Source organism: Carassius auratus, unplaced genomic scaffold (assembly GCF_003368295.1).
Source record: "Carassius auratus strain Wakin unplaced genomic scaffold, ASM336829v1 scaf_tig00215205, whole genome shotgun sequence".
NCBI lineage: Eukaryota > Metazoa > Chordata > Actinopteri > Cypriniformes > Cyprinidae > Carassius > Carassius auratus.
The window spans coordinates 398,493-424,850 of NW_020527982.1; the positions used below are offsets into that span (position 1 = coordinate 398,493).

General features: G+C 37.0%; 1 protein-coding gene across 5 annotated transcripts; it reads left to right on the forward strand.

Moving 5' to 3' along the window:
* The first annotated feature begins 3,331 nt into the window (after positions 1-3,331).
* Positions 3,332-26,155, forward strand: LOC113093939 (AMP deaminase 2-like). Of its 5 annotated transcripts, none has more exons than XM_026259546.1 (18): positions 3,332-3,948; positions 12,962-13,086; positions 13,186-13,316; positions 15,151-15,219; positions 15,309-15,417; positions 16,533-16,722; positions 17,923-18,049; positions 18,742-18,831; positions 19,176-19,305; positions 19,462-19,656; positions 20,685-20,816; positions 20,927-21,090; positions 21,695-21,821; positions 22,089-22,252; positions 22,344-22,464; positions 23,053-23,226; positions 23,337-23,447; positions 24,481-26,155. In XM_026259546.1, exons 1-18 carry the CDS (start codon positions 3,870-3,872, stop codon positions 24,694-24,696), a joined length of 2,454 nt encoding a protein of 817 aa, XP_026115331.1. In that variant the 5' UTR covers positions 3,332-3,869; the 3' UTR covers positions 24,697-26,155. The 5 variants fall into 5 exon arrangements, with proteins under 5 accessions (XP_026115331.1, XP_026115332.1, XP_026115333.1 ...); XM_026259547.1 differs by having other exon boundaries at positions 12,965-13,086; XM_026259548.1 differs by lacking the exon at positions 3,332-3,948 and adding an exon at positions 6,942-7,049.
* Positions 26,156-26,358: the final 203 nt, after the last annotated feature.

Below are 26,358 nucleotides of genomic sequence, written 5' to 3' on the forward strand. Positions count from 1 at the left end.
GATTTTTTCTTACTGCTTGTGACAGGTTGTGAGCACCCAAATCCCTAAATGCTTCCAAGAGGAATATAGCAAGCTAATCATGGTATCCTTTTCTTCATCAGAGCCAATCTCATTAAGGTTTGTGTGGTCCAAGCCTGCCTCTAACACTCCAGCATGCCTTCCACACTGCTCACAAGATTACTAGCCGAGGCCCGTGTGGGTCAGGTTAGGTTACAGCGGAGGGGAATTATTTTAGATGTTTTTTTTTCCTGCCCTTTCTTGATAGAACTGATGAATGAGGAGAGGATAATGGTGATGATAAACAGAGGAAGTTTTTGAGCAATGTTTCTGGGCAATGCAGGAAAACAGGTGAGATACAGGGCCCACGACCCTTTTTTGTTGCCCATTTTCAATGGGAAAGTACCCAAGCAACATTGCTCAAAAATTTGCCCCATGCACAGTGTATAGAATATAATCACACCCTTTAAAATAATCAATTTTTAGCATTGCAGCCCGAAATGAAGATGGATACAGTTTTGGTTTTATCCAGCTGTATTTACTCAGTGCAACTTATAGCATCTAAGTGAAAGAAATAACATCAACATGTCAGAAAAAGGAACCCCCCCCCCCTTTAAAAAAAAAATAAATAAAAAATAAACAAATAAATGAATTGGACATTACATTACAGGAATTTATGACAAAAAAATGGTCATTGTGTGCATGTGACAACAACATCAAAGATTATGAGGCAGATGAAACTAAAATGTAATTATTTGGCCTCAACACCAAAGATATATCTGACGGAAATCCAGAACAGCTCACCCTCCAAATAACAGCATTCCTCCAGAAAATCATGGAGATGGTAAGATCCTGTTATGGGGGAGTTTCTCTGCAGCAGGGACTGAAGCACCTGTCAGGAAAGAAGAAAAAATAGATGGGGCATAATACCATCAAATTCTTGAGGAAAATCTGCTGCCCTCTGCCAGAAAGCTGTCAATGGGAAGAAAGTTTGCCTTCCAACATGACAATGACCCAGAGCACAAAGCAAAACTGTGTGTAAACGCACAGTGGTAAAAGGTGAATGTCCTTGCATTGTTAAGTCAGAGCCCAGGCTTAAACTCCACTGAAAATCAGTGGAATGTTCTGCAAAGAAGAGTGGGCAAATATTGCAGTGTTGAGATGTGCAAACTTAGTGGAGATACAGTATATCCCAACAGACTAAAGGCTGTAATTAAAGCTAAAGGTGGTTCAACAAAATAATGACACAAGCAGGTGATCCCTTTTAAAACTCTGTGAATCTTTTTTTTTCTGACATGTCTTTCTGATCAAACACAGCTGGGAAAAATAAAAACGTATGAAAACTGTCCATTTTCATTTCAGGCTGCACAGCAACAAAATGTGATTATTTTAAGGGGGGTTCTTTTTTATACCCATTGTATCATCATCTTTAGAATAAAGTCTGAACACAAGCTTGGTAGACTATTAGACACTGATTAGGTGAGCCAAGAGCCCAGCACATCTGGATATGTTATCAGCTGCACTGAAAACAGGAAGTCTTGTATTTAAATATTAGTAGTAGTATTTGTACAGACGTTTTTTCTTGTATATAATATTTGCTCACTAGACCGGATTCATGCTTGTGGAGGTGATCAGTTTGTGGCACTGAGGTGAGTATGGAAGCCCAGGTTTCTTTGACAGTGGCCTTCAGCTCATCTCCCTCTTGACAATACCCCATAGATTCTCGATGGGGTTCAGGTCTGGTGAGTTTGTTGGCCAGTCAAGCACACCAACACCATGGTCATTTAATCAACTTTTGGTGCTTTTGGCAGTGTGGGCAGGTGCCAAATCCTGCTGGAAAATTAAATCAACATCTTCAAAAAGCTGGTCAGCAGAAGGAAGCATGAAGTGCTCCAAAATTTAATGGAAAACGGGGTGCAGTGACTTTAGTTTTCAAAAACACAATGGACCAACACCAGCAGATGACATCGAGCACCAAATCATCACAGACTGTGGAAACTTAACACTGGACTTACAGTGTTATGATTTCAGAATATTACAGAAGCTATGAGCTTCTCCACCCTTCCTCCAGACTCTAGGACCTTGGTTTCCAAATGACATACAAAACTTGCTCTCATCTGAAAAGAGGAATTTTGACCTATATGGTGAAAAGTCCTCTTTTCAGATGAGAGCAAGTTTCAAAATCGAATGCAGTTATGTTGAAATTTCATTACGAAATGTACAAACGTTTATTAAACGCTCAATCCAGCATTATAGTTATTTTCATCCTGATCATGCATTAATGGCTGTCACAATTAAAATGAGACCGAGAGCAGTGCAGGAGCATCTCAACCCTCCGGTTTCAAATGGAATAACTAAATCCATGCTTTTGCTTTTTTGAACTGCGTTCAGGCCTGACACAGAATTTTCAACAGCATGAGAGGCTTTCCCAGTGAAAAGTTCCCAGTTTTTTATTATTATTAATGGCTCATTCTTGCACTCATATTAATTTGCCTCTAAGCTAATGCTAATGTTTCCAGGGGCCATTTGAGCTGCATTCTTGTCCAGTCAGCACAGAGACAGACAGACATTTTCCTATGTAAAGCCCCCTCACTGTACAATGCTTATTAGGGTCAGTGCTGTTGTCACCATCATTTCACAGGCATTCTCATTATAGACAAGTAAAAAATTGCAGCTTGTGAAGTGATAACATTGCCTTAATTTAGGGTTGTGCGTTGGTTTTAAGCAATGGTTTTAAGCCAGTTATTTCTATCTTGCTGTACTGTGTCAGTATGAAATATCAGTTTACATTTCCAAACATTCATTTTGCCATTAATTGTAATAATCCAGTGAGATTTATGTGTGCAAAAGGAGATTGACAACTGATCTCACCATCATCCAGTCTGTCTGCGATAACATGAAGAAACAGAACAAACTGAAACAGACTAAATCCAGAAGAACTGTGGCAACGTCTTCAAGATGCTTGAAGAAACTTTATATATATATATATAAATATATATATATATATATATATATATATATATATATATATATATATATATATATATATATATATTATATTATCAGTGCTGTGAAACGATTAATCATGATTTCGGTTATTAAAGAAAAATGTTTTACAGTATCTGGGAATAAATAGATATAACTAGCCAACATTTATATATTTGTTTTATTCAAAATCTTTTGAAAAAGCTGTTCATTTAATTAAATTAAAATTAAAATTAATTTATTTTCAAAAATTCTGACTGTTATGATCCATATGATCCTCTCTTTAATTTAATTCCCTGTGATGGTAGTTATGATGCTCAACCTTAAAACTTTTCTTGACCCGGTTGTACATCTCATATATGGTTTGCTATATTCCACAGACTTGATTCCAGCTGTTCCCCATCCCAGAGGCGACACAGAGTCAGTAAACTCCTCACCCAACACACAGTGCATCTCTACCGGGTGACTAAAGCTCATCTGGCTCATCATGTTTGTTCTCGTCTCTTGGCGCTGTGAGAAAGTGACATGAGAAGCATTCCTTCATCATCATCATCATCACAGCATTATTTAGATGCCCGCCGTACTCTCCTGTCACGTTCCACCTGGCTCAGATGTTTCCATGGAAACAGTGCGGAGTGACAGGATGCAGGCAGCGTTTGAGTGGACACTGGGAGGAGTGGGGAGGAGCCTGTTTCCCCCACTGCAGCATCCGAAGAGCAGGGATCTCTCTTTCACAGACACACACACACATACATTTGAACATCCTCCTTACTGCAATCAAAGCCCCTCTGACTGAGTGTGTCCCCCCTCTTTCTTCCTCCACTAAGGAATCCTCCGTGCCTTAATCAACCAGTGTTTTGTCCATCTCTGGTGAATCTCAAGCCAACATGTCTTCTAAGCTGCCTTCAGGCAAACCCACATCCCCTTTCAGGAAGAGAGGGAGCCTGCAGTACACAGCCAGTGGGGGTAAGTGTGTTTGTTCAAAAACATAAATATGCGAGAGTGTGGTAGAAATGTGACGGAAATGGAGAACATAATGTGTCATTACATGTAATTTTTTTTTACATTCACATTTCATATATTCAGCATATTTTTATGCAGGTTCCTTCTCACATTTGACTTTTATGTACCAATTGTTTAGGAGAGTTTCAGTAATCCAGCATCCGCATGATGTAGAAACTTTATACCTGTTGATTTGAGGAAAACTGTTGCAAGCTTTCTAATTTTCTGTCTCTCTTCTTCTTATGGGTCCCTGCAAACTAATACTTTACATGCATGTTTTTTCTCTCTGAAATGGAATAATAGCTCCTGGGTCTTTATATGATATTTCTCAGATGAGCAGAAAGAGGAAGTTATTCATTAAACATTATTTCTGACCATAATGATGTTGGCAGTACTTAGCTGATTGGGTTTGTGACCACAACCCCTCAATTCCGGAATAAATTCGACCACCAGATTATGTTCCTGATTCAATTGCAAGAAAGCCAGACTGGGGAAATCAAACATGCACCAGTTACGGCAGTGACTGGTAGAGCACATCCATAAAATGCATGCAACACATTGTCTGAGGTCAGGACAGCATTGTGTAAGGCTTACATAAGATCCGATCCAAAAACCACTTCACACCTCTCTCCCACAGAAAAACTGTGATTTTATCCAGTGCTAGAAGCACAAACACCTTTCCTTAGGCGTTGCATGTATTCATTAGATCTTCATGCCTCTGCAGAAGCAGTGTTATGGAAAATGCATTTACCTCTGGTTGAGTGCAAAACCACACAGAGATAAATGTTGAGACTCATTTGTCTTGCTGTGCCAGGATAATTTGTCTGAGTCTGAGGCGGGAAATGTTATCAAGAAGCATCTTCACCACAGAGATGGAGTAATCATCTGAGCATGAAGGCTTAGCAGGTGGCATATTGCTGCTGTCTTTTAAAAATGATACAAAATGAAAAGTGAACCCATGCAGACTAAGACAACCACAGTTACAGTCATAAAGGCACAAAACAGTTCCCTTTCTCTCACACACGCACACATGCACCAATAAATTATGCTTTGCTTTAAATGAAAAGTCTTTTAAATCATGTTTTTAGAGACACTATATGACATTCAATATTTAAAATTCCTCTCGCATTTCAGCAGCAATCAAGTGTCTGATCACTGAAAGCCTGTTGCTTTTACTGTGGCTCATTCTTGACGTGTTAATGGGCCCTGAATGTGCAAATACAAGGTATAATTTGGAAGAAAGGACTCGGAGAAAACACATGGATAGAAAAATGTTCCATTTCTCTTTGAAGAAATAATAGCTTTCAGTTCCACATTTCTGATGCAGTGCAGTGCATTTATTGCTCCTGATTCTTTTCTTTTGTGTTTGGCTTTGCTTGTAGTCTAAACTTACCTGACTTTTATATGTAGGCCATAGGAAAAATATTACAGTGTGATTTGGTGCCAGAATATTTGAATTAAGGTGACTTGAACATTCTTTTAAAGAGGCACAATAATATTAATAATATTGTATCGGAGGATAAACCAGTGTATTTTGTGTAAATGTAAAATTGTAAGGTGTAAAGTTTTTTTTATTATTATTTTTAAAAAATTAATGTTTCTTTTATAATATTTTTTTATATTTGCAATTTGTTTATATATACAAAATTTGTATATATGGACTTTTAAATAGTCAGTCTACATACTTATATGTAGTATAAATTATTGTAGATTATTTTAGTGGGTATAATTATTGATTATTCCATTAGCCACTACATCAATGAGGTGGGAAGTTTATGTTTCTTAAAGCACCCTTTTCTTTTACAACAGCGTAGTTAAACTCTAATAATTATAGGTGTCTATGTGCTTTAGTGTTTGTGGATTGAAATAAGTACAGTAGTTTTTCCATGATCGTAAAATCCAAAGAACAAACTGTTTTGCTGTTGTCCACTAGGTGGGACTAGCAAGACATTTTTCCAAGCAAGCATACTTCATACTCACTGTCATCATCTCAAAATTTTGATATGCATTTTTTCCCTGCTTCTGGTTGTTTTCTTGGAGTGCGCTTATCTACAATTTAACATAAAAAAAGCTTAATTTAACAAATAAATAATTTACAGTTATTGAAACTCATGGGTAAAATTGGCTTCAGAATATATTTTGGAAAAACTTTGCAACAGTTTGTGTAAAGTTCACCTAAGTTTACTCCCCCTGCTCTTATTCCAATACTGAGTTTCATTCTTCTGTTGAAAACAAAAGAATGGGAAAAAATTACTATGGAAGTCAATGGCTACCATCAACTGTTTCCATACTCATACTGGTTTGGAAGAAGCGGAGGTGGAGTGATCTTCAATCACAGGAACAAGTAAAAGCAATTGGTCTCCAGAGGCTCACAAAAACCTCATCAGTGCAATCTTTGTCCCTTTCTCTCTCTCTGATGTCTTCATCAAAGCCTTTTTCCTCTAACAGGTGAGCAGGATTCTAGGATGCTACTGTTCCCTCTGATTAAACAGCTTCAAATGATCAGAAGCACCTCTCAAATACAAAAGCAGCCTCTGGATATAAGAGCAGAATCATTTACACTTTATATGGGTTTCTATGGGTTAATGCGGATTACACACTTAATCCACAGTAATGCTTAGCTCAACATTTAGTCGACAGTGATGGTTTGGTGACCGCTCCAGTATAATGATAAACCCATTATACTGGTGACTGTTTAAACGGGCCAGATCTCTTAGAAATATTGTCCAATACTACTTTCTTCTGTTAACAAAAAAAGCTGTGATGACCTCTAGCCCAGCTTCCAAGGGAGTCTCTCTTTCTCAAAACATCCTCTGCAGTAACACGTCACGGAGGTGAAGGACAGGGGGATGTAGAGAGATGCTGTCGAACCCACTCTGTCACAGAGGAAGCAGTGATGCTGCTGAGCTCCCCCTGCCCCTCAAGGCCAGGTGGTACGATCCAGACATGTGTCAGGGATATTAAAATGAGAGGGGGATGACAGTGGCTAGTCCAGACAGCTGGCAGGATCCAGGAAGAAGAGAGAGGGGAGAGTGGATGCCTCGGCTCCATAAGCTGTGTTTACTGTATGTATGTGGGACAGACTGAATCACAAGAAAATGTGTGCGAGTGAATGAGGAATGAATGACTGACATGTTTTGCTGGAGGTGTGTGTGGCTTTGTGTTTTTCTACATGTTCTTTCTGTCACTCTTCTTTTATTCTGTCTGCCTTTTCTGACCTGTTTTTATAGTTTGCATATATTTTTTCATCTGAGATATTTATTGTCTTCTATGTCCTTTCATTCTCTGTTTCTCTCCATTGCTAAGCTCTCAGCTGGTTGCTGTCAGTTCATGTTTTTCCCTTGGGAGTCATGCACTTGTGTGTGTGTAGCTAATGGTGTATGAATGTATTGATTGTCCTGTTTTGAAGGTGTTGTGGTCAGTGTTGTGTTTCACAGATGACAGATTAAGTGGACAGTTGAAGGAGTAATAGAGAAGGATGCTGCCTGGATGTTGTCTTTGTATGATATTTGTGTAAGGGTGTCCAAACCATACTGGGGAATCCAGTTTAAGCTGGCCGATGTGTTTTGGTTTCTTGCATCTGGTTTCTAATAGGTCCGCACTGGTAGATTATCTTGGACTATCAGCATACGTGGTTTCAAATTTAGTTTAGGTCAAAAAGGCTAGAAACCAGCTACCAAGTTCCAAAACACAGATATTTTCCAACAGGAAACGCATGGACAGGAGTTTATTATTTTAAATGGATCACTGCAAGCTGTAGTTGTAGTCATGTGATTTCACTAAATGGTGTACTAAATGGTGATTGAGTGTCTACTTTGAGACAGTTCCAGGTTTATTTTACACCTATCTTGTAGGGTCATGTCAGGTGTAAAGTGAGCGAATAAAGGGATGCAGCATCAGGTTGCCATAGCAACAGTGACTGGCCCTGATAGGAGTTGGTGAGGTAACTATAATTCTCAGTGTGGCTCGGTTGTGCTCAGGATTTCATGAAGTATGTTAACATTAGCATTAGAACCAGCTGCTAATATAATTTTAGATCACACTTTAGGTATTGTTAAACTTCCCTCAGCTTCCCTAGTGATGTTTGTATATTTCTGCATGTATGGAACATATGAGATATTTCAGAATCAGAACTTTTGTGATAATTCTACATACAAAATATATATTTTTTATGTTTTTGTTAGAAGTCTCCCCTGTTCAAAGAGGATGAATTTATTTTATTATTATCAAAAATAGAGTGAAAAAAGTAATGTTGTGAAATATTATTACAATTATAAAATGCAAAGCCTTAATGTAATAACACATAAATACAGTGTACAATATTGTACAGAAGAAGCTGCAGAAAAGAACAGCAGTCATTACTCCAGTATTCAGTGTCACAATTCTTCAGAAATCATTCTAATTAAGTTGCTTTGCTGCGCAAGAAACATTTCTTATTATTATCAATGTTGAAAACATTTGAGCTGCTTAAAAGTTTTGTGGAAATGTGATAAAAAAATATTTTTTTTCAGCATTCTTTGTTGAATGGTTCCAAAGAAAAGCATTTATGAAAAACATCTTAAATGTCTTTTGCTATCACTTTACTATAACAATTAAATGCATTATTGCTGAATAACAGTATTAATTTATTTTTTTTAAATCCCAAACTTTTGAACGGTATTGTACATATACTGTACTTATGTTTGAAAGAAAGCAGAATAAAATGAAATAAAATGCAATAACAAAATAATAAAAATGTAATTGTTTTAATTTAAAAGATAATATTTAAAAATTAAATAACAAATATGAAGTACACACAAGCAGATAAATAAACAAATATTATGCAACTTTTAAATGAAAAGTTACTTGTTGAGCAGGATGGCGTCTACAACCAATCAGACGGTCTGATCTTTGACCTCATCTTGCTGGTCATCTAGTGCTGTTCTTATCTCTCAGCTCTATATCTCACAGCAGTATTCACAAATACAGTATATGACATTTATAGACCTTCATTCTAGAATGTTTACCATCAGAATCAATAACTCCATTATCTGAGTTTTAAAATTGCACGGCTGAAGCTCGTGTTTTTCTGCTTTGCTGTTTATATAGTGATCCTGTGTTTGAAGGGGATGGTGGTTATGTAAAACGCATGCAACTCCCAAAATAACACACATGAGAAGATGATTATACACATGCCAGTGGGTCTATCAGTCTCCACATGGGGCTTTGCACTGTTCTGTACACACACATGCACATCGAAAGTCCTGACACAATCTCTTGCTATAATATTATCTATGCTTTATCTTGCAGTTAAATGAGAAATGTGTAGGCCGTGATCACGTGGAGGTAAATGAGAAGTGTGAAAAGAGAGAGTGTGATTATAAGTGTGTGAGATTGTGCATGCATCTCATGGCGTGTCTATCCGTGTTGTGTGCTAATGAACTGTCATTGTTATAATTAGTCCACCCATCTGTGAAAAGGCCACATAGATTTTAACAAGGAGTTCATCTCCTAGGCAATCCTGTCATTAATTACCTTCATTAAACTCACTGATAGGTATGTTGAACATTAACTTTGCCAGAACAGAAAAACGACGAGCAGCAGGACTTATAAAGAAAGCATTATGTAAACTCTAGTAGAATGAGGGTTAGTATAACATGACTCCACTCCATACCAAATTTACAATTATTCAGTTCTGCTACTCTCGATTGTGTTTGAGCACTGTGGATAATTACATGGTAGTTGGTAATTAGTAATTGAGTCTAAGCAGTTGGATGGCGATTCCTACTTTTTTCAGGGAGAACTAATGCTTTACATCAAATGGCATTGTTATAACTAAGTCTTGTTATTGAGGTTATGAATAGGAATCATGTTAAAGCTCTAGAAAAACAGCAAACGTCAATGCCTTAGAGGATGACAGTGGCTTAAGTTTGTTTATTGACAAAGTATTGTATGCTCAAAATCTGCTGTATTAAGGAAGCTGAACAATTTGTTTTATCTACTCGAAATTAAGCCGTGTTATTATTTCACTGCACATTTTATGCAAATCAGTCTGAACTGTTTTTTTATTTATTTTTTACGTTATAAGTGTTCTGTTCTAGTTTAACAGTTTAACATTATCAAATTACACCATTCAAAAGTTTGGGCTAGGTAAGATTTTTTTTTAAATGTTTTTGAAAGAAGTCTCTTATGCTCACCAAGAATAAATTAAAAACAGTACAGCTGTTCAGCAGTCTTTAGTGTTACATGATCCTTTAGAAATCATTCTAATATACTTATTTGTTGCTCAGGAAACATTTCTTATTATAATAAATTGTTAAAAATTGTTCTGCTGCTTACGGTCAATTTTGATAAATGTAAAGTGTCCTTGTTGGACAAATAAATAAATAAATTCTGACCCCCAAATTTTTGAGAAGCAAAATTTTATATGTAGAGATTTGAGAGAATCTTGGATAAAGTTTAAGATTTTTTCATGTTTTTGCTAAAATAAAAACTGAAACATTATCTTAAAGATCAAACTTTAATTGCTTTGTATCACTATTCTGAAAATATACACTATTATAATAACTTTTGTATTTTTAAGTTTTAAAGTCCACATGAAATCAAAATGTACTTTATTTACTTTACTAGCGCACATTGGTAGTCTTAATTTAAACAATCTGTGCAGGTTAATCCGTTGAAAAAAAAAAAAAGTTCTTCGTAATCTTCAAGCAAAATGTGAACATTGCTGCTCTGGAATGGCATTCCTTTTCTGAAGACGTCAGTTTGACGGCTTGGGCAGAATATCCTTCAACGAATCCCTCCAACCATTAGATTGCTATTAGTGAGAGACAGAGAGGAGGAGCGCAAACATAAAAACCATGCACTCTATTCAATATTCTGGTTCAGATGGAAATACGTCACAACACTGAAATAAAGTCAGCAGCAACTTCCGGTTCACATGTACTTTAATATCTCAATCATATTTACATTTTGCTTCTCAAATGAATGTACACAATGTAAAACTCGACAGAACTGAAGTGCAACGTTGATTAAGTAATTTGGTGTAATTATATGAGTAATTCAGATTAAGGGTGAAACAGTTCTTAACTGAAAATACAGTTTTAAATGAATTTCAATCAGGATTTAAATCGGATCATAGTACTATTACAGCAGCTATGCTGGTTACAAATAATATTGTTAAATGTTTGGGTAGTAAATATCATTGTGCGGCATTGTTTGTAGATCTCTCTAAAGCATTTGACTCTGTAGATCATAAACTTTTATTACAGAGGCTTGTATAGGTTTACAAGCCTGTATAGGTTTTATAGGTTTTAGTGAAATGGCTCTAAATTGGTTCAATGATCATTTATCGGAAATAACTCAGTGTGTCTCAGTTGAAAATTGTGTTTACAAAAGGTGTTCCTCAAGGTTCTATTTTAGCACCAGTTTTATTCTCTTTTTATATTAATGACCTTGGTCGTGGGATAACCTGAGCTAGAATTCATTTATATGCTGATGACACAATTATTTACATAGTAGCACATCTGGTGAATCAAGCCATAGAGCTCTTGCAATAATCTTTTCAGTCACTGCAACTGTCATTGTCCAACTTAAAATTGGTTTTAAACTAAATACATGCTTTTCGCACTGAAACAGATTACTCTATTTCAACTTTACAAGGAGAATCTATTGAATGTTATAAATACTTGGACATATGGCTGGATGATAAATTGGGATTTTATGTACATATTGAATTAAAAATAAAAAGCCCTGGTACAATAAAAGATAAATAAAATAATAAATAAATAAAATAAAATCTTTAAAACCAGAAGATCAAAATAACAGCGATTAACAAGCACATACATTTATACAGATTAAGAATTACACAGCAAGGGATTTAAACTATGAGAGTAAATTATTATGCTGCTATGATGAAAAGAGATTCCACAGACACAAAAGCTCTCATGTTAAGCATAGTTTTTAATAATGGTTGGTTCGCCTCAGGCTTAAAATGGTAAGTGTCAGCTCTTAGTAAAATAATGATGAGTATGTCAATATACCAACTGCTGAGCTCATCACATGATCTCAGGATGAATTCAGACCCAGAAAACAGCTGTTATCTGTATTGTAACTATTGCAGATTTGCAGTAGCCCACAGGCTAGTGTGCTCTAAAGTGCTGCTACTGTAAGTGCATTGGTACTGCAAACTATTTTTTAGATCTGCAGGAACTTCAGGAATTCTACTGATGGGTTTAACTAGGGGAATCCATCTATACTTGGTCCGTTTTCTGTGTGCTTTCACGGTGGGACGAGATGTCTAGTTCTCTGCCGTGCAGGGGATAGACATGGCTGCTTAATTATTAATCAGGGTTATGAATATTTGATCAAGTGTTTAGGAAGATTGATATCACTCATGGAAACTATGGAACTCAAGCAGAAGGGTCACTTGACCCTTCACTCATAGTGAAGTGAAAGTGTTTGGAAGCATCTGTTTGATCAAATAAATGCAGCCTTGGTGAGCTTAAGAAACTATTTTCAAAAAAATGTCAAACATTTTTTTACATGTAAGCATGTTAATATCTAATTCTTAATATCTTACGTTTTGCTTTAAGTAAATTGATCTTGTTTTAAAAATGTTTGGATATTGAGTGCAGTGACTTTTTGCAGTGTGGCAATGCTATAATTTGAGTGGGCTCTAGAACATTTGGTTTGTAGTTGCCCACAAGTAAAGTGGGCATACTAAGACTGAGGCCAACACACGTTCACATACAAACTAATGTCCTCCCACCTTAATGCTTCATTGTTTTGTGAGACAAACGGTTGCGGATCCTCAGCAGCTTTCTGACCCTACCTTTTTCTGGACAGCAGAAAAACAAAGCTAAATAAAATGGATCACAATTTGTCCTCAAATGTTTTTCTTCCATATTCACTCACGCAAAATCAATGTTTTAAAGATTAAAAACAATTAAGACATTGCTATTGAAATATAAAGATCTTTCTTTCATTATCTTCCTAGTAGATCTTCGTGTTGGCCGACACCTCCTCACATCCCAGTATTCTTTGCCTGGCAACCCTGTAACCAAGCACGGCCACATTGACCTGCGCACATCCATGGATGGCAAATACAAAGAGATTGCAGAGGTAAACAAAGCAGCAATCAAAGTAATCACGATGCTTGAATGCATTTTTTGTGTTTGTCTCTGCCGTTATGTGAATGTGAGCTTAATTGTGTGTGTTTAGGAGCTGTTCTCGCGCAGCCTCGCGGAGAGTGAGATGCGGAGTGCTCCATATGAGTTCCCTGAGGAGAGCCCTATTGAGCAACTGGAGGAGAGGCGGCAACGACTGGAGCGGCAAATCAGCCAGGATATCAAGTACTACATCGCATCATTCATCATGAAACTCAACCATTGACAGTAGTGCCTACAATACACAAGCTTTCTGACTTTTTCTAAGTATTATTAAACTTTTCCATGGTTATAACCATTTTTGTAACCTTGTAACCTTCAGAGTTTAAGCCAGATGGCAAACAAACTTTTAAGTGAAAAAGTGAAAGTGAAGTGACATCAAACTCGGAATTTGTGCTCTGCATTTCACCCATCCAAGTGCACACAAACACCTCATCTCAGCCAATTAGAATATGCTGACATACCAAGCAGCTAATCAATTCAAAACATCTGCAAATGTTTCCTGAGCCTTCAAAACGGTCTCTCAGTTTGGTTCACTAGGCTACACAATCATGGGGAAGACTGACAGGCTGATCTGACAGTTGTCCAGAAGACAATCATTGACACCCTTCACAAGCAGGGTAATCCACAAACATTCATTGCCAAAGAAGCTGGCTGTTCACAGAGTGCTGTATCCAAGCATGTTAACAGAAAGTTGAGTAGAGGGAAAAAGTGTGGAAGAAAAAGATGCACAACCAAACGACAGAACCGCAGCCTTATGAGGATTGTCAAGCCAAAACGATTCAAGAATTTGAGTGAACTTCACAAGGAATGGACTGAGGCTGGGGTCAAGGCATCAAGAGCCAAAACACAGACTTGTCAAGGAATTTGCTGAACCACAGACAACATCAGAGGCGTCTTACCTGGGCTAATGAGAAGAAGAACTGGACTGTTGCCCAGTGGTCCAAAGTTTTGTATTTCATTTGGAAACCAAGGTCCTAGAGTCTGGAGGAAGGGTGGATATACTCAAAGCCCAAGCTGCTTGAAGTCCAGTGTTAAGTTTCCACAGTCTGTGATGATTTGTGGTGCAATGTCATCTGCTGGTGTTTGTCCATTGTGTTTTTTGAAAACCACTGCACCAGTTTACCAAGAACTTTTGGAGAACGTAATGCTTCCTTCTGCTGAGCACCTTTTTGAAGATGTTGATTTAATTTTCCAGCAGGATTTGGTACCTGCCCACACTGCCAAAAGCACCAAAAGTTGGTTAAATCACCATGGTGTTGGTTTGTTTGACTGGCCAGCAAACTCACCAGACCTGATCCCCATAGGGAATCTATTTTCTCAGGAAAATGAGAAACAAGAGACCAAAAAATGCAGATGATATATGGTTTGGGGTGAGCAGGACCGCAGACAGAAGGCAAAAGGGCCAACAAGTGCTAAGCATCTCTCGGGGACACTTTTTTTTCCACACTTTTTTGTTATGTATATAATTCCATATATAATTCCACATGTGTTAATTAATTCATAGTTTTGATGCCTTCAGTGTGAATCTACAATTTTCATAGTCATGAAAATAAAGAAAACTCTTTGAATGACAAGGTGTGTCCAAACTTTTGGGCATATATATATCATTATTATTTTTAAATATAATATATATATTTTATTCAGCAAAGACACATTAAATTAATCAGAAGTGACAAAAGGTTACGAAAATTTTCAATTCCAAATAAAGTACTTTTGAACTTTGTATTCATCAAAAAATTTCTGAAGAAAAATAAACTCTTCAGGAATATATTAAATAAATATTTGCTTAAAATTCAGCAATTAACCTTCTGGGAACATCAGCATCTCATGTTGTATCCCAACAACTGAAACACAACAGCATACTGATGTCAACTGTACTAGTCTTTTCAGCTGGAAATGTGTAATGAAGAATTTACTCATCACTTCGTGTGTCAATATTATTCCAACATTCACTGCTCTGTATGCACATGTGACCTTTGACCCACAGTCAGTTGATTTAAATGCTATTTCTCTTGAGGTTTGAGCCTGATATCCTACTGCGAGCCAAACAAGACTTCATGAAAACTGACAGTGCGACAGATCTGGAGTGAGTGTTTAAGATTTTCTGTGATCATTCATGTGGGATCCCTGTTTTTTTAACTAGTATCAGCATGCTGTACCTTTACTCTTTCTCAGGTATATGAAAGAACAAAGCCAGGCACCCAAAGAACTCTATCCCGAGAGAGAGCTCATCCCTGAGAGGGAGTATCAGAGGGTCACGATCTCTGGAGAGGAGAAATGTGGGGTAGCAACAGCTCTGTTTTCACTTTTCTGTTTTCACTTTTCTACAGAAACAAGATGTTGTTGACAGAACAGAACTGAAGTGGACACTACAGACATTATATAAACTCCTGAGGGAGAACCAAGTTTCACACATCCATGCACAATTACACAAACTCCTGAGGGAAAGATGCGCTTACAACAACACAGCTGAGGGGTTTTGTCAAGAAATAGAGGAACTAAAAGTGGAAAAAACTAAATATTAATAGTAAAAAAGAGATAAGGCAGGGTGGCTTTGTGCTACTTGCCACAGGTCACAGGTGATATTCAGACCAATGGTAAAATTACAAATGTAATATTTTTTTAATTAGTCGAATAAACAAGAAGTATTCAGTAACTAGCATTTTAGAGTAACTCAGTTTTTGTCCTGCCACAGAAATTAGATGTAAAGTCAGCACACTGCTGAACATTCAGGCATCTGCCACACAATGAGGTTTCATTTCTAAATGAATCTGAGTTTTTTAACTAATCGTGTGAGTGAAAGATTCAGTGATTTATTTAAACTTGTTTTCTCACACAATGAATAAGCTGTATCCAAATATGGCTACTTCCATACTGTATATATATATATATATATATATATCAAAAAGAGTAGTATTTCTGAATTCTAAAAGTACCCAAATTTAATTTGCCCAACCACATTTAATGGACACTTTACTATCCCATGAAGCCACTGGACAGTAGTTGCATCAGAAGCATCGCAACTGACACTGGTAGATCCCAGTGACAACATGGTGGATGTAGTATTTAAAAAATGTTTAATTCATACTACCCATATTCATACTTTATGGAATGCTTTTTTGTAATGGTTGCGGAGCAAATTTCAAGTATGTGATTTTATGCATGGGCATGGCTTCAGTGTTTTTTAACAAATTGAAGGAAACCCACTCATACTTGTTTCCTAACTGAATGAATCAGCATTGTTGAACAAAATAGTTTGACCTGCAGAAGGGGGTCAATAAAAAATCCCTACCTTTGATAGATAGATGGACAGACAGACCTTGAAAAATCCCCACCTTTGATAGATAGATGGACAGACAGACCTTGTTTAAGTGAGTCGACTTCTCTCACACACCCCAGGTTCCATTCACTGACCTACTGGATGCTGCTAAATGTGTGGTCAAAGCTCTGTTCATCAGAGAGAAGTACATCTCTCTGTCCATGCAGAGCTTCTGTCGGACTACAGCACGTTACATGCAGGAACAGCTGGGTGGCCAACCTCTGGACATCAATCCCTTTGAGGAGATGCCGGAGTCCTCCATATCTGCAAGTGGGTTGAACCAGAGTTTTCTGAAGGATGTATTCTGAGGATAAATGATTTATGTCCAAGAATCAGGATCTTAGTGCTAAATATACAGTAAATGGAAAAGTTTAAAATTGTGTTTAAACTCAATAGGGACACACTGGATTGATCTGCATTTTAGGAGAGTGGAATAATTTACCGCAGAATGATTTCATGGAATTTACTTAAAGGTATAGTTCATCCCAAAATTTTATGTGAATCTGCTTACCCCCAGGAGATCCAAGATGTAGGTGACTACGTTTCTTCAGTAAAACACAAACTGGCACATCTTCTTCTTCTTGCTTTATGGCAGATCACCGACTTATAAGTGCATTACCGCCACTTATCTCTCAAATGAACCATTGACACTCCTAATTGAGATTGTAAATAGTGTCAGTGGTCCATTTTGTCCAATTGTACATCTCATGACGTGCTCAGGACAGGGAGTTTGGACATTGCTGTGAAAATCAGAGGTAAAAAAAAAACATAGAAATACTGTTCAGTTTCTTGCACAGACTGATTGTTTTGTGTTTTGACACATCAGTGTATCATCACGAGCTGCAGGGTTTCATTTGGCTTTGTTTCCGTATGTTTTTGGACTCCTAAAGCCGTGATTCCCATCCACTTTCATTAAAAGACTGATAGACTGAGTTCAAATTCTTTATATGTGTTCTTCTAAAGAAACAAAGTCACCTACATCTTGGATGCTCTGGGGGTAAGCAGATAATCATACAATTTTCATTTTTGAGTGAACTATCCCTTTAACTGTGGAAAGAATGAAAGTAATGTGCTTTGTTTACAGACTCAGCATCTGTTTATTAACCACAGATGATCAGTTAAACCACAGAACAAACATATTTCAACATATTAAAGCATTAGTTAAAAAACATTTGCACCATTACCACCACAATTACAAAATGCAATAAAAGTCATTCATATGACTGTAATGAACAGAATTAAGTACTACTACAGGAATAAAAAGTTATTTCAAATTGTAATAATGTTTCACAATATCACTGGTTCTACTGTATTTTTGATCCGATAAATGCAGTATCGGTGAGCATAATAATGTTCTTTCAAATACAGAAAAATCTTACCAACCCCAAACTTTATTAAATGTGTAAGTGTAAATATTCAGTTACAAAACAAAACAACATCTCCTTCTCTTATATCATGTGTTCTCTTCAGATGCAACGGTCCACCCTCTTGTCTCAGAAACCCACCCCTATGAGGTGCTAGACCCTGCCAGCATGCCCCCAGGATTGGGCTACACTTGCAAGATGGTGGATGGTGTTGTTCATGTGTACACACACAAGTAAGACTTCTTCCTGTTTCCTCACTGACCACTGTAAACGTTATCAATAGTGATAATCTGTGTAATATCTTAAGTTTAGCCAGAAATGGAGTAGGTTTTGTATAATAATAATTATTATTTTATTTAAAGGATCAGTTCACTTCCAGAATAAAAATTCCCTTATAATTTACTCACCCGCATGTCATCCAAGATGTTCATGTCTTTCTTTAGCAGCAAAGAAATTAAGGTTTTTGAGGAAAACATTTCAGGATTTGTCTCCATATAATGGACTTCAATGCTGGCCAGCAAGCTGAAGGTCCAAATTGCAGTTTCAGTGCAGCATTAAAGGGCTCTACTACACTACACCACTACTCTACACTATGGAGTTTTTCGCCCTACCCAGCCTTTTTGAATCTGAGTGCATAGGTGAACAGCTAACCACGCGGGACCTTTCCTACATGATTACATAATGCATGAATTTGCATACGCACATCATAGAGCTAGTACAAGACGAGCATTTGTGGTTAAAATGCATTCCAGAAAAATCCTGGAATGTTTTCTTCAAAAACCTTAATTTCTTTGCAACTGGAGACAGAAAGACATGAACATCTAGGATGACATGGGGGTGAGTAAATTATCAGGAAATTTTTGTCAACTAACCAATCCTTTAACATTTTGTCTTCTTGTGTCTTTTTGTTCATAATGTCCATCAGTTCCTCAGAGCTGGACTTGCCGTACCCAGACCTGCATGAGTACATAGCTGATATGAACATGATGATGGCTCTCATCATTAACGGGCCAGTGTAAGTTGTACTGAACACTGTGAGGTTTGTTTCCATTCTGATACCGCGGTTTCAGGAAAATATGATCAAATTACTGACTGAAACAGCTCATTTTGTATATGTAAATGTGAGGTGATCCCTGAGTAGGCTCATTTGCTTTATAGAAATCATTATTGACCTTGTTGGAACCTGTTAAAATGAACCTGATTTTATGCAAGGTTAAATGAACCTATCCTCACAAAGACCTGTAATTAATTTGTAGGGAGGCAAAGTCTGATTAAATCTGACCCCAAAAATAGGCAGAACTTGACTGATCTGCTTTAGGTTTAGCATATAGATTCCTGAGTGTATATTGTTTTGCACAGGAAATCTTTTTGCTATCGCCGGCTGCAGTACCTCAGCTCCAAGTTCCAGATGCACATTCTCTTAAACGAGATGAAAGAGTTGGCAGCACAGAAGAAAGTCCCTCACCGTGATTTCTACAACATCAGGAAGGTCCGCTATACAACGGCATGAACACACAAAATGTTTTGTTGAAGTTCATTAAATTTATTAGTGGTTGTCCCAGGGAATATCTAATTATTTCATCAATCGTTGCTGCTCACTTGTGATGTGATTATCACCATTGAACTTTGGCATCTTGACCTTCAGGTAGACACACATATCCATGCCTCATCCTGTATGAATCAGAAGCACCTGCTGCGCTTCATTAAAAGAGCCATGAAGAAATATCCTGGTGAAATCGTCCATGTAGAACAAGGCCGAGGACAGACTCTGTCAGAGGTGTTTGAAAGCATGAACCTGACGGCCTTTGACCTCAGCGTAGACACTCTGGATATGCATGCGGTAAGAACTTAAGAACTGTACTTCTACTAAAAATACTTCTACTATCACTAGCAATTAGACATAATAATTAATAATAGTAACTGAATATACACTACACTTGTGTATACATTACTGTTAAAATGTTTGGGGTCTGTAAGGTTTTTTTCTTTTTGAAAGAAGTCTCTTATGTTCACCCAGATTTACCATAAAAAGAGTTTAAATATTATTGTGAAATGTTGTTATTATTATATTATTAAAATTGTATTCCTGTGATGGAAAAGCTAAATTTTCAGCAGTCCTTACTTCACTCTGCGTCACATGATCTTTCAGAACTCACTCTAATATGCTGATTTGGCCCTTAAGAAACATTTTTGTTATGAATGTTGAAAACAGATGAGCTTTTTTTTTTTTTTAAATATACTTTTTTCCCAGAAAGGTCAAAATAATTTTTTTTTTTTTATAGAAATATTTCATAACATTTTAAATGTTGTTGCTGTCACTTTTTGTCCAATTAATGTGTCATTTTTGAATAAAAGTATTAATGTCTTAAAACTATTACTGACCACAAACCTTTAAATGCTAGTACTTAATATGCTATATCTTGCGGACTTTTAAGAAAAAGACTATTAAGAAAACCCTTGACATAGTTTTAACAGAATTTAAAATAAAGTTAACTTTTAGTTGTTTCACACAGCAGATGCCAAGTCAAATATTTAGTGGGAGATTCAAACTTCATGAGTTTGTGTGGGATCTACGTAGGTCACTCTCATAAAAAATATGTTGTATGTTGCAGATGCAGTCTGCAGTGAGAACTGGAAAAGTTGATGAATGACCTGTTGTTCTCTACTGAATAAAACTCTGATTCTAAATGAATGCTATACAAAGTTGCACAAAGTTTAATAGGTCCATAAACCATGTGAATCAAAATCTTTACTAAAGAGATTCTTCTCTAACTTGTATGGGAAAATAATTGGTCAGTATTGAAGTAGCAGTTTTTGAAACCAAGATGATGGAGGGTGTGTTTTTTTTAATATTGCTCTTTCCTGTAGGACCGTAACACATTCCACCGCTTTGATAAATTCAATTCCAAATATAACCCAATTGGAGAGTCCATCCTCCGAGAAATCTTTATCAAGACTGACAACCATATTGAGGGGAAATACTTCGGTCACATAATCAAGGTATCAGCTGTTCTTTATAATTTTTGAGGTTAATAAGACATGAGTATGAATTCAGTTTCACATGGTAAAGTGTGCCCCCCTGCTGATAGTTTTATGTTGGTGCATTTCAGGAGGTGATGGCAGACCTGGAGGAGAGCAAATATCAGAATGTGGAGCTGCGGCTCTCCATCTACGGCCGCTCACGAGATGAATGGGATAAACTGGCTCAGTGGGCCGTCAAACACAAAGTTTATTCAGATAACGTGCGCTGGCTGGTGCAGGTGCCCCGGTTATTGTGAGTACTCAACATTATCTCAATATAAAGTGGCAGTATTATCTGATGCCTACAGTAGGCCTAAATCTCTGATAAAATAAAAAAATATAAATATTTACACTCTTGTTTAAAAGTTCTGGGGTGAGTAAGATTTTTTTAAATTTTTGTGAAAGAAGTGTCTTAAAAAATAAAATAAAAAGTGAGTGACGTGACATTCAGCCAAGTATGGTGACCCATACTCAGAATTTGTGCTCTGCATTTAACCCATCCAAAGTGTGTGCACACACATACACACACACACACACACCAGTGGGCAGCCATTTATGCTGCAGTGCCCGGGAAGCAGTTGGGGGTTCAGTGCCTTGCTCAAGGGCATCTAAGTCATCATATTGCTGGCCCCGGGACTCGAACCCACAACCCTAGGGTTAAGAGTCATACTCTCCCCTTAATGTGTTCACCAAGATATATATATATCTTACAGACCACAAAATTTGAAAATATTGAAAAGCACATAGCTCACTGGACTTATTTCCAAAATGTTTTGTGGACACAAAATGCACATAAAATCTAAATTTTAAAACCATCACTAAGTTAACAGGTGACAGGTTGTTTCCTTCCTCTACAGCGATGTGTACCACACCAAAAAGCAGCTGTCTAACTTCCAGGAGATGCTTGAGAACATTTTTATGCCTCTGGTTGAGGTCACTGTCAATCCCAGCAGCCATCCACAGCTGCATCTCTTTCTGCAACACGTGAGTGAACTTTTAGTAATGTAGTAAAGCTTGAGTGTACAATGATCATTTTTGTTTCCTATAAAAAAGGCTGTACGTTGCCTCTTAAGTTGCTTGTAAGAAAGTCTCTGTCTTTAAAGTTTAACTTCAGTGGTCCCAAGTCAAAGGTCCCATTTTACTCCACAAAATAAAACTATCACTATTCACCCTGTAAATAAAATCAGATTATCAACAAGTATGATCACAGTTTCATTGTATTGTGAGACTGAATGTTGATGTGCCCTTCAGGTTGTGGGGTTTGATAGCGTGGATGATGAGTCCAAACCTGAGCATCACATCTTTAACCTGGACAGTCCAAAACCTGTCAACTGGACAGAGGAGGACAATCCTCCATACTCATATTATCTGTACTACATGTATGCAAATATGACTGTACTCAACCACCTGCGCAGGTATTTGATGTACCTAAGTGCATATTTGCTTACCACAATACATTATATTAATTAAGGTAAAAATCTATTTCTCTTGTTTTCTTCTCAACAGACAGAGAAACTTGAATTCCTTTGTGTTACGTCCACACTGTGGAGAGGCAGGGCCTATTCACCACCTCGTGTCTGGATTTCTGCTGTCAGAAAATATTTCCCATGGCCTGCTTCTGAGAAAAGTAAAGAAACTCTAGATACTTCTGCTGAATCATGGTTGTCACTGGAAATCTGTTCTGCTCAGATACAAAGAATGTTCGTATTTTAAATTGTTTTATTAACAAAGTGCGGGAGGAGCTTAGTAATCAACCCAATTAACAAGATGATAGTTATATATACACAGCAGACTTGCCTCTGTTCCTTGACAGTATTCTAGCATCCCACCACCAACCCATCTCCTCACTTCCAACTAGTCCAGCATGCCCAATACACATGACCTTTACTCTATTTCTAAGATGTAAGTGTGAACTCATGAAACCTTTTTTTTTTTCATGATTGTTTTGTATCAGCCCAAGGCCATATCTCTTAATATCCCACCTTAACGTGGTAAACTATTTTTGAAAGGTGTTAGTATTCATCATCCATTCCGACACGGTTATCCTCTCTTCAGATTTGACCTATTGAGAACAAGTTTGGCAGAAAAACAACACGTTTGTTTCACACTGGATATTTCAGAGCTAATATTCTTATCTTAAGACCCATTGCAAACAGTCAAGAGCTTATCAGTCCACCCAGGGTTTTAGAGCGAGATGTTTGTGTGTGTTTTTCAGGCTCCTGTACTACAGTATCTGTATTACCTGGCTCAGATCGGCATAGCCATGTCCCCACTCAGCAACAACAGCCTCTTCCTCAGTTACCATCGAAATCCTCTGCCCGAGTACCTGTCCCGGGGTCTCATGGTGTCTTTGTCCACTGATGACCCACTGCAGTTCCACTTCACAAAGGTTACATGCCAAACTATACCATCAGATATTAAAATGTTTTTAACTACACTATATCTCTTATTCCTCTAGTGAGGTCTCGATGTGTTGACCGAGTGTTTGTGGTTGTTCAGGAGCCGCTGATAGAGGAGTACAGCATCGCTGCTCAAGTGTGGAAGCTGAGCTCATGTGACATGTGTGAGCTGTGCCGAAACAGTGTGCTCATGAGTGGATTTTCTAACCAGGTGCTCACATCTACACGTACACCTCTGTCAGCAGTGGCAGAAGTCCGTTTTGTGTTGTTTAGTGTGCATATTTTACTTGCCACATTTTTAGTAACACTTGACAAATAAAGGTTGAATTTGTAATGGTTAGATAAAGCATTAGGTACCATAACCTAAAAATGAACCATATTCTAAAATGTTATTTTTTTTACATACACTAATGTTCAAAATGTTGGGGTCAGTAAGAACTGTTTTTTTATTATTATGATTTTTTATTTTTTTTAATGAATACTTTTATTTAGCATTAATGACAAGGATGCATTGATGTTTTAGTGACATATAAAATATTACATAATATTTCAATTTAAATTATTTTCTTTATTAACTTTATATTCTTTAAGGAATCCTATAAATCAATGTATCAGTTTCCACAAATATTATGCAGCACAGCTTAGAATGATTTCTAAAATAAATGCAACCTTAGTGGGCATGAGAGACATCTTTTAAAGACAAAAATCTTTTCAAACTTTTGAATGGTGGTTCTGGTGAGTCATGAACAAAAACTTAATTATGGACAGCACAGAAAAACAATACTTTATTCCTCCCTGAAATGTAACTTTAAGACTTTTAAAAGGGAGGATAAAATAATTTTCATATCTTCTGTTTTGGCAACCAATTTAGTTGTGTGTCCAAACACAGCACTGTACTGGCACAAGCTTCTCTATCTCTATAAATTACAGTAGCTAAAAGCCAACATAAGCAAATTGCATGAAATGACTTCATTCTCTAAAACCCGGACCAAAACTGCAGTATATAAAGGAAAAATATAACTTTATATTATATATGGCTTATTTTGCATTTGAGGATATTTGTGGCATCATCGTATGATTTGTGTGGTAAATCATTGGCTGCCATTCAATAGTTTTAATACTTTGTTTGGTCACACTTGATGTCCAGTGTGCATCCTGAAGCCAAACCACTGGTTTAGACAATTAAAATACAAGGAATCAGAGAGAAAACATGTGACTTATGCATACACATGTCTTGTGTCCAGGTGAAAAGCAACTGGCTGGGGCCACATTATCTGAAAGAGGGGCAAGAGGGCAACGACATCAGACGCACTAATGTTCCAGACATCCGAGTGGCGTACCGCTTTGAGACACTGTGCGAGGAGCTGAATCTGATCACCCAGGCCGTGCAGTCAGAGGATCTGGAGACGATTGAAGAGCAGGGCGCCCTGTGCATGGGTGCAGGACTGGCCCGATGTTAGCGGTGTCATTATTTATTTATCCAATGCAGAATGTGAGTGAAAAGTGATTCAGGGAAATGAGGCACAGTCATAGTGTGTTTGATTCCAATGATGTTCAACTAAATACCCCTTCTTCTTTTTTTATTAGTCTTAGGTATTTGCTAGAAATGTACTGTAGTTTTTTTGATTGTGAAGTGCAGGTTTAAATCTTCATTGCTGGGAAACAGAGAATTTGCACAAAGAAAAATGCCAATGTTGTCTTTGACAAAAGCGCATAAACATTTGGCAGAATACCAACTGGAAACACACATACAGTATCAGTGAACTATCAGAAGGCTCCAGAAAGCCAGAGTCAAGCATTAGGAAACCCCAGAAATCTCCCCCTCTGTTACTGTGGACCATACACTGTCCTTAACCTGCAGTCCAGCATGAAGTTCAGTGAAATGGTTCACACCATCATAGGTAATAAACATTTGGTGTCGCTTGTACACTTGTTCTGAATGCTAACAGCCATAAACATTTGTTATTTGGCTACTATGTGTGAGCTCAAGTACTCACGTACATCCTTGCCATGAGCCATCATCATCCTGTCATTTTTTAATTGATTTTTTGATCTCCTTTATTTTCTTGATTTTAACAGGTTCTTTTTTAAATAAGTTTATTATTGCTTTGTTATTTGTTTTATAGTGGTTTGAATAGGCAAATTCTTGCTTCTGATGTTTTAAATGAGTTTAGCGCAGATGCAACAGAGTAGACTGGCTTTTTATAGCAATGAAAACGAGGCAACAAAATAATGACTTACCCTGTCAATAGAATATTTTCTTGTTAATAGAAGCACAATGCACTTAACCTTCTCATATCGGGTCTGTGAAATTACTACAATATATTTTTTTTAAACGGTGATCCCTCCTTCACAAGATGAATATTGTATTATTAAATTAAGACTTTTAAATGACATTGATAATGAATGCTAATATGTGGAAGACTTTTGAGGCAAAGTTTCAAATCTTTAAACTGACAAAGAGTGTTAACAGAAGTGATACATTTTCCCGGTTCTCGCTACTTTGTAATTCAGAGGGTGTTTCTGCAACGATACATTGCATCATACATCTTTTAACTGTAAAACCTGCTTAACTTATTCAAAAATCTGTATTTTCTCAGAGAAAAATCACACTTGATACTGCAGTTCACCTGCTTTTGTCATGTAAGTGTGTGTTGTTTTTCATTTTATACTTTAAAATGTTCATGGTTGCTTTGTTGGTGAAGTGGGACGTTGCCAGATTCCTCTTTTTCATCCTTATTTTGTGTTATTATTTTGCATTTGAAAGGACCACCCAATATTTTATAGTGGTTGCCTACTTTGAGCCATTTGGCTATTTTTATGTGTGTCTGTAATTTATTGATGATTAATGCTATTTATTGAAAAAAATTTTAGGGTGTATTCTGTATCTCATAATTAAAATATAATTCTGTGTCTGTGGATAATTTAATATTGCTGATATAATATTCACTGTATTTTTCAAAGCGGAAGTAAGCTATTTCTTTTGAATGTGCAAGATTTCAGATTATTTTACTGATGCAGGGAGAAACTAGAGGAATAAGAAAGTAATTAATGAAACTTCAAACCAGTATGTTTTCTGTGCTTTTGACCATTTTTCTTTCCTGTACCCCTTGTCCCTCTAG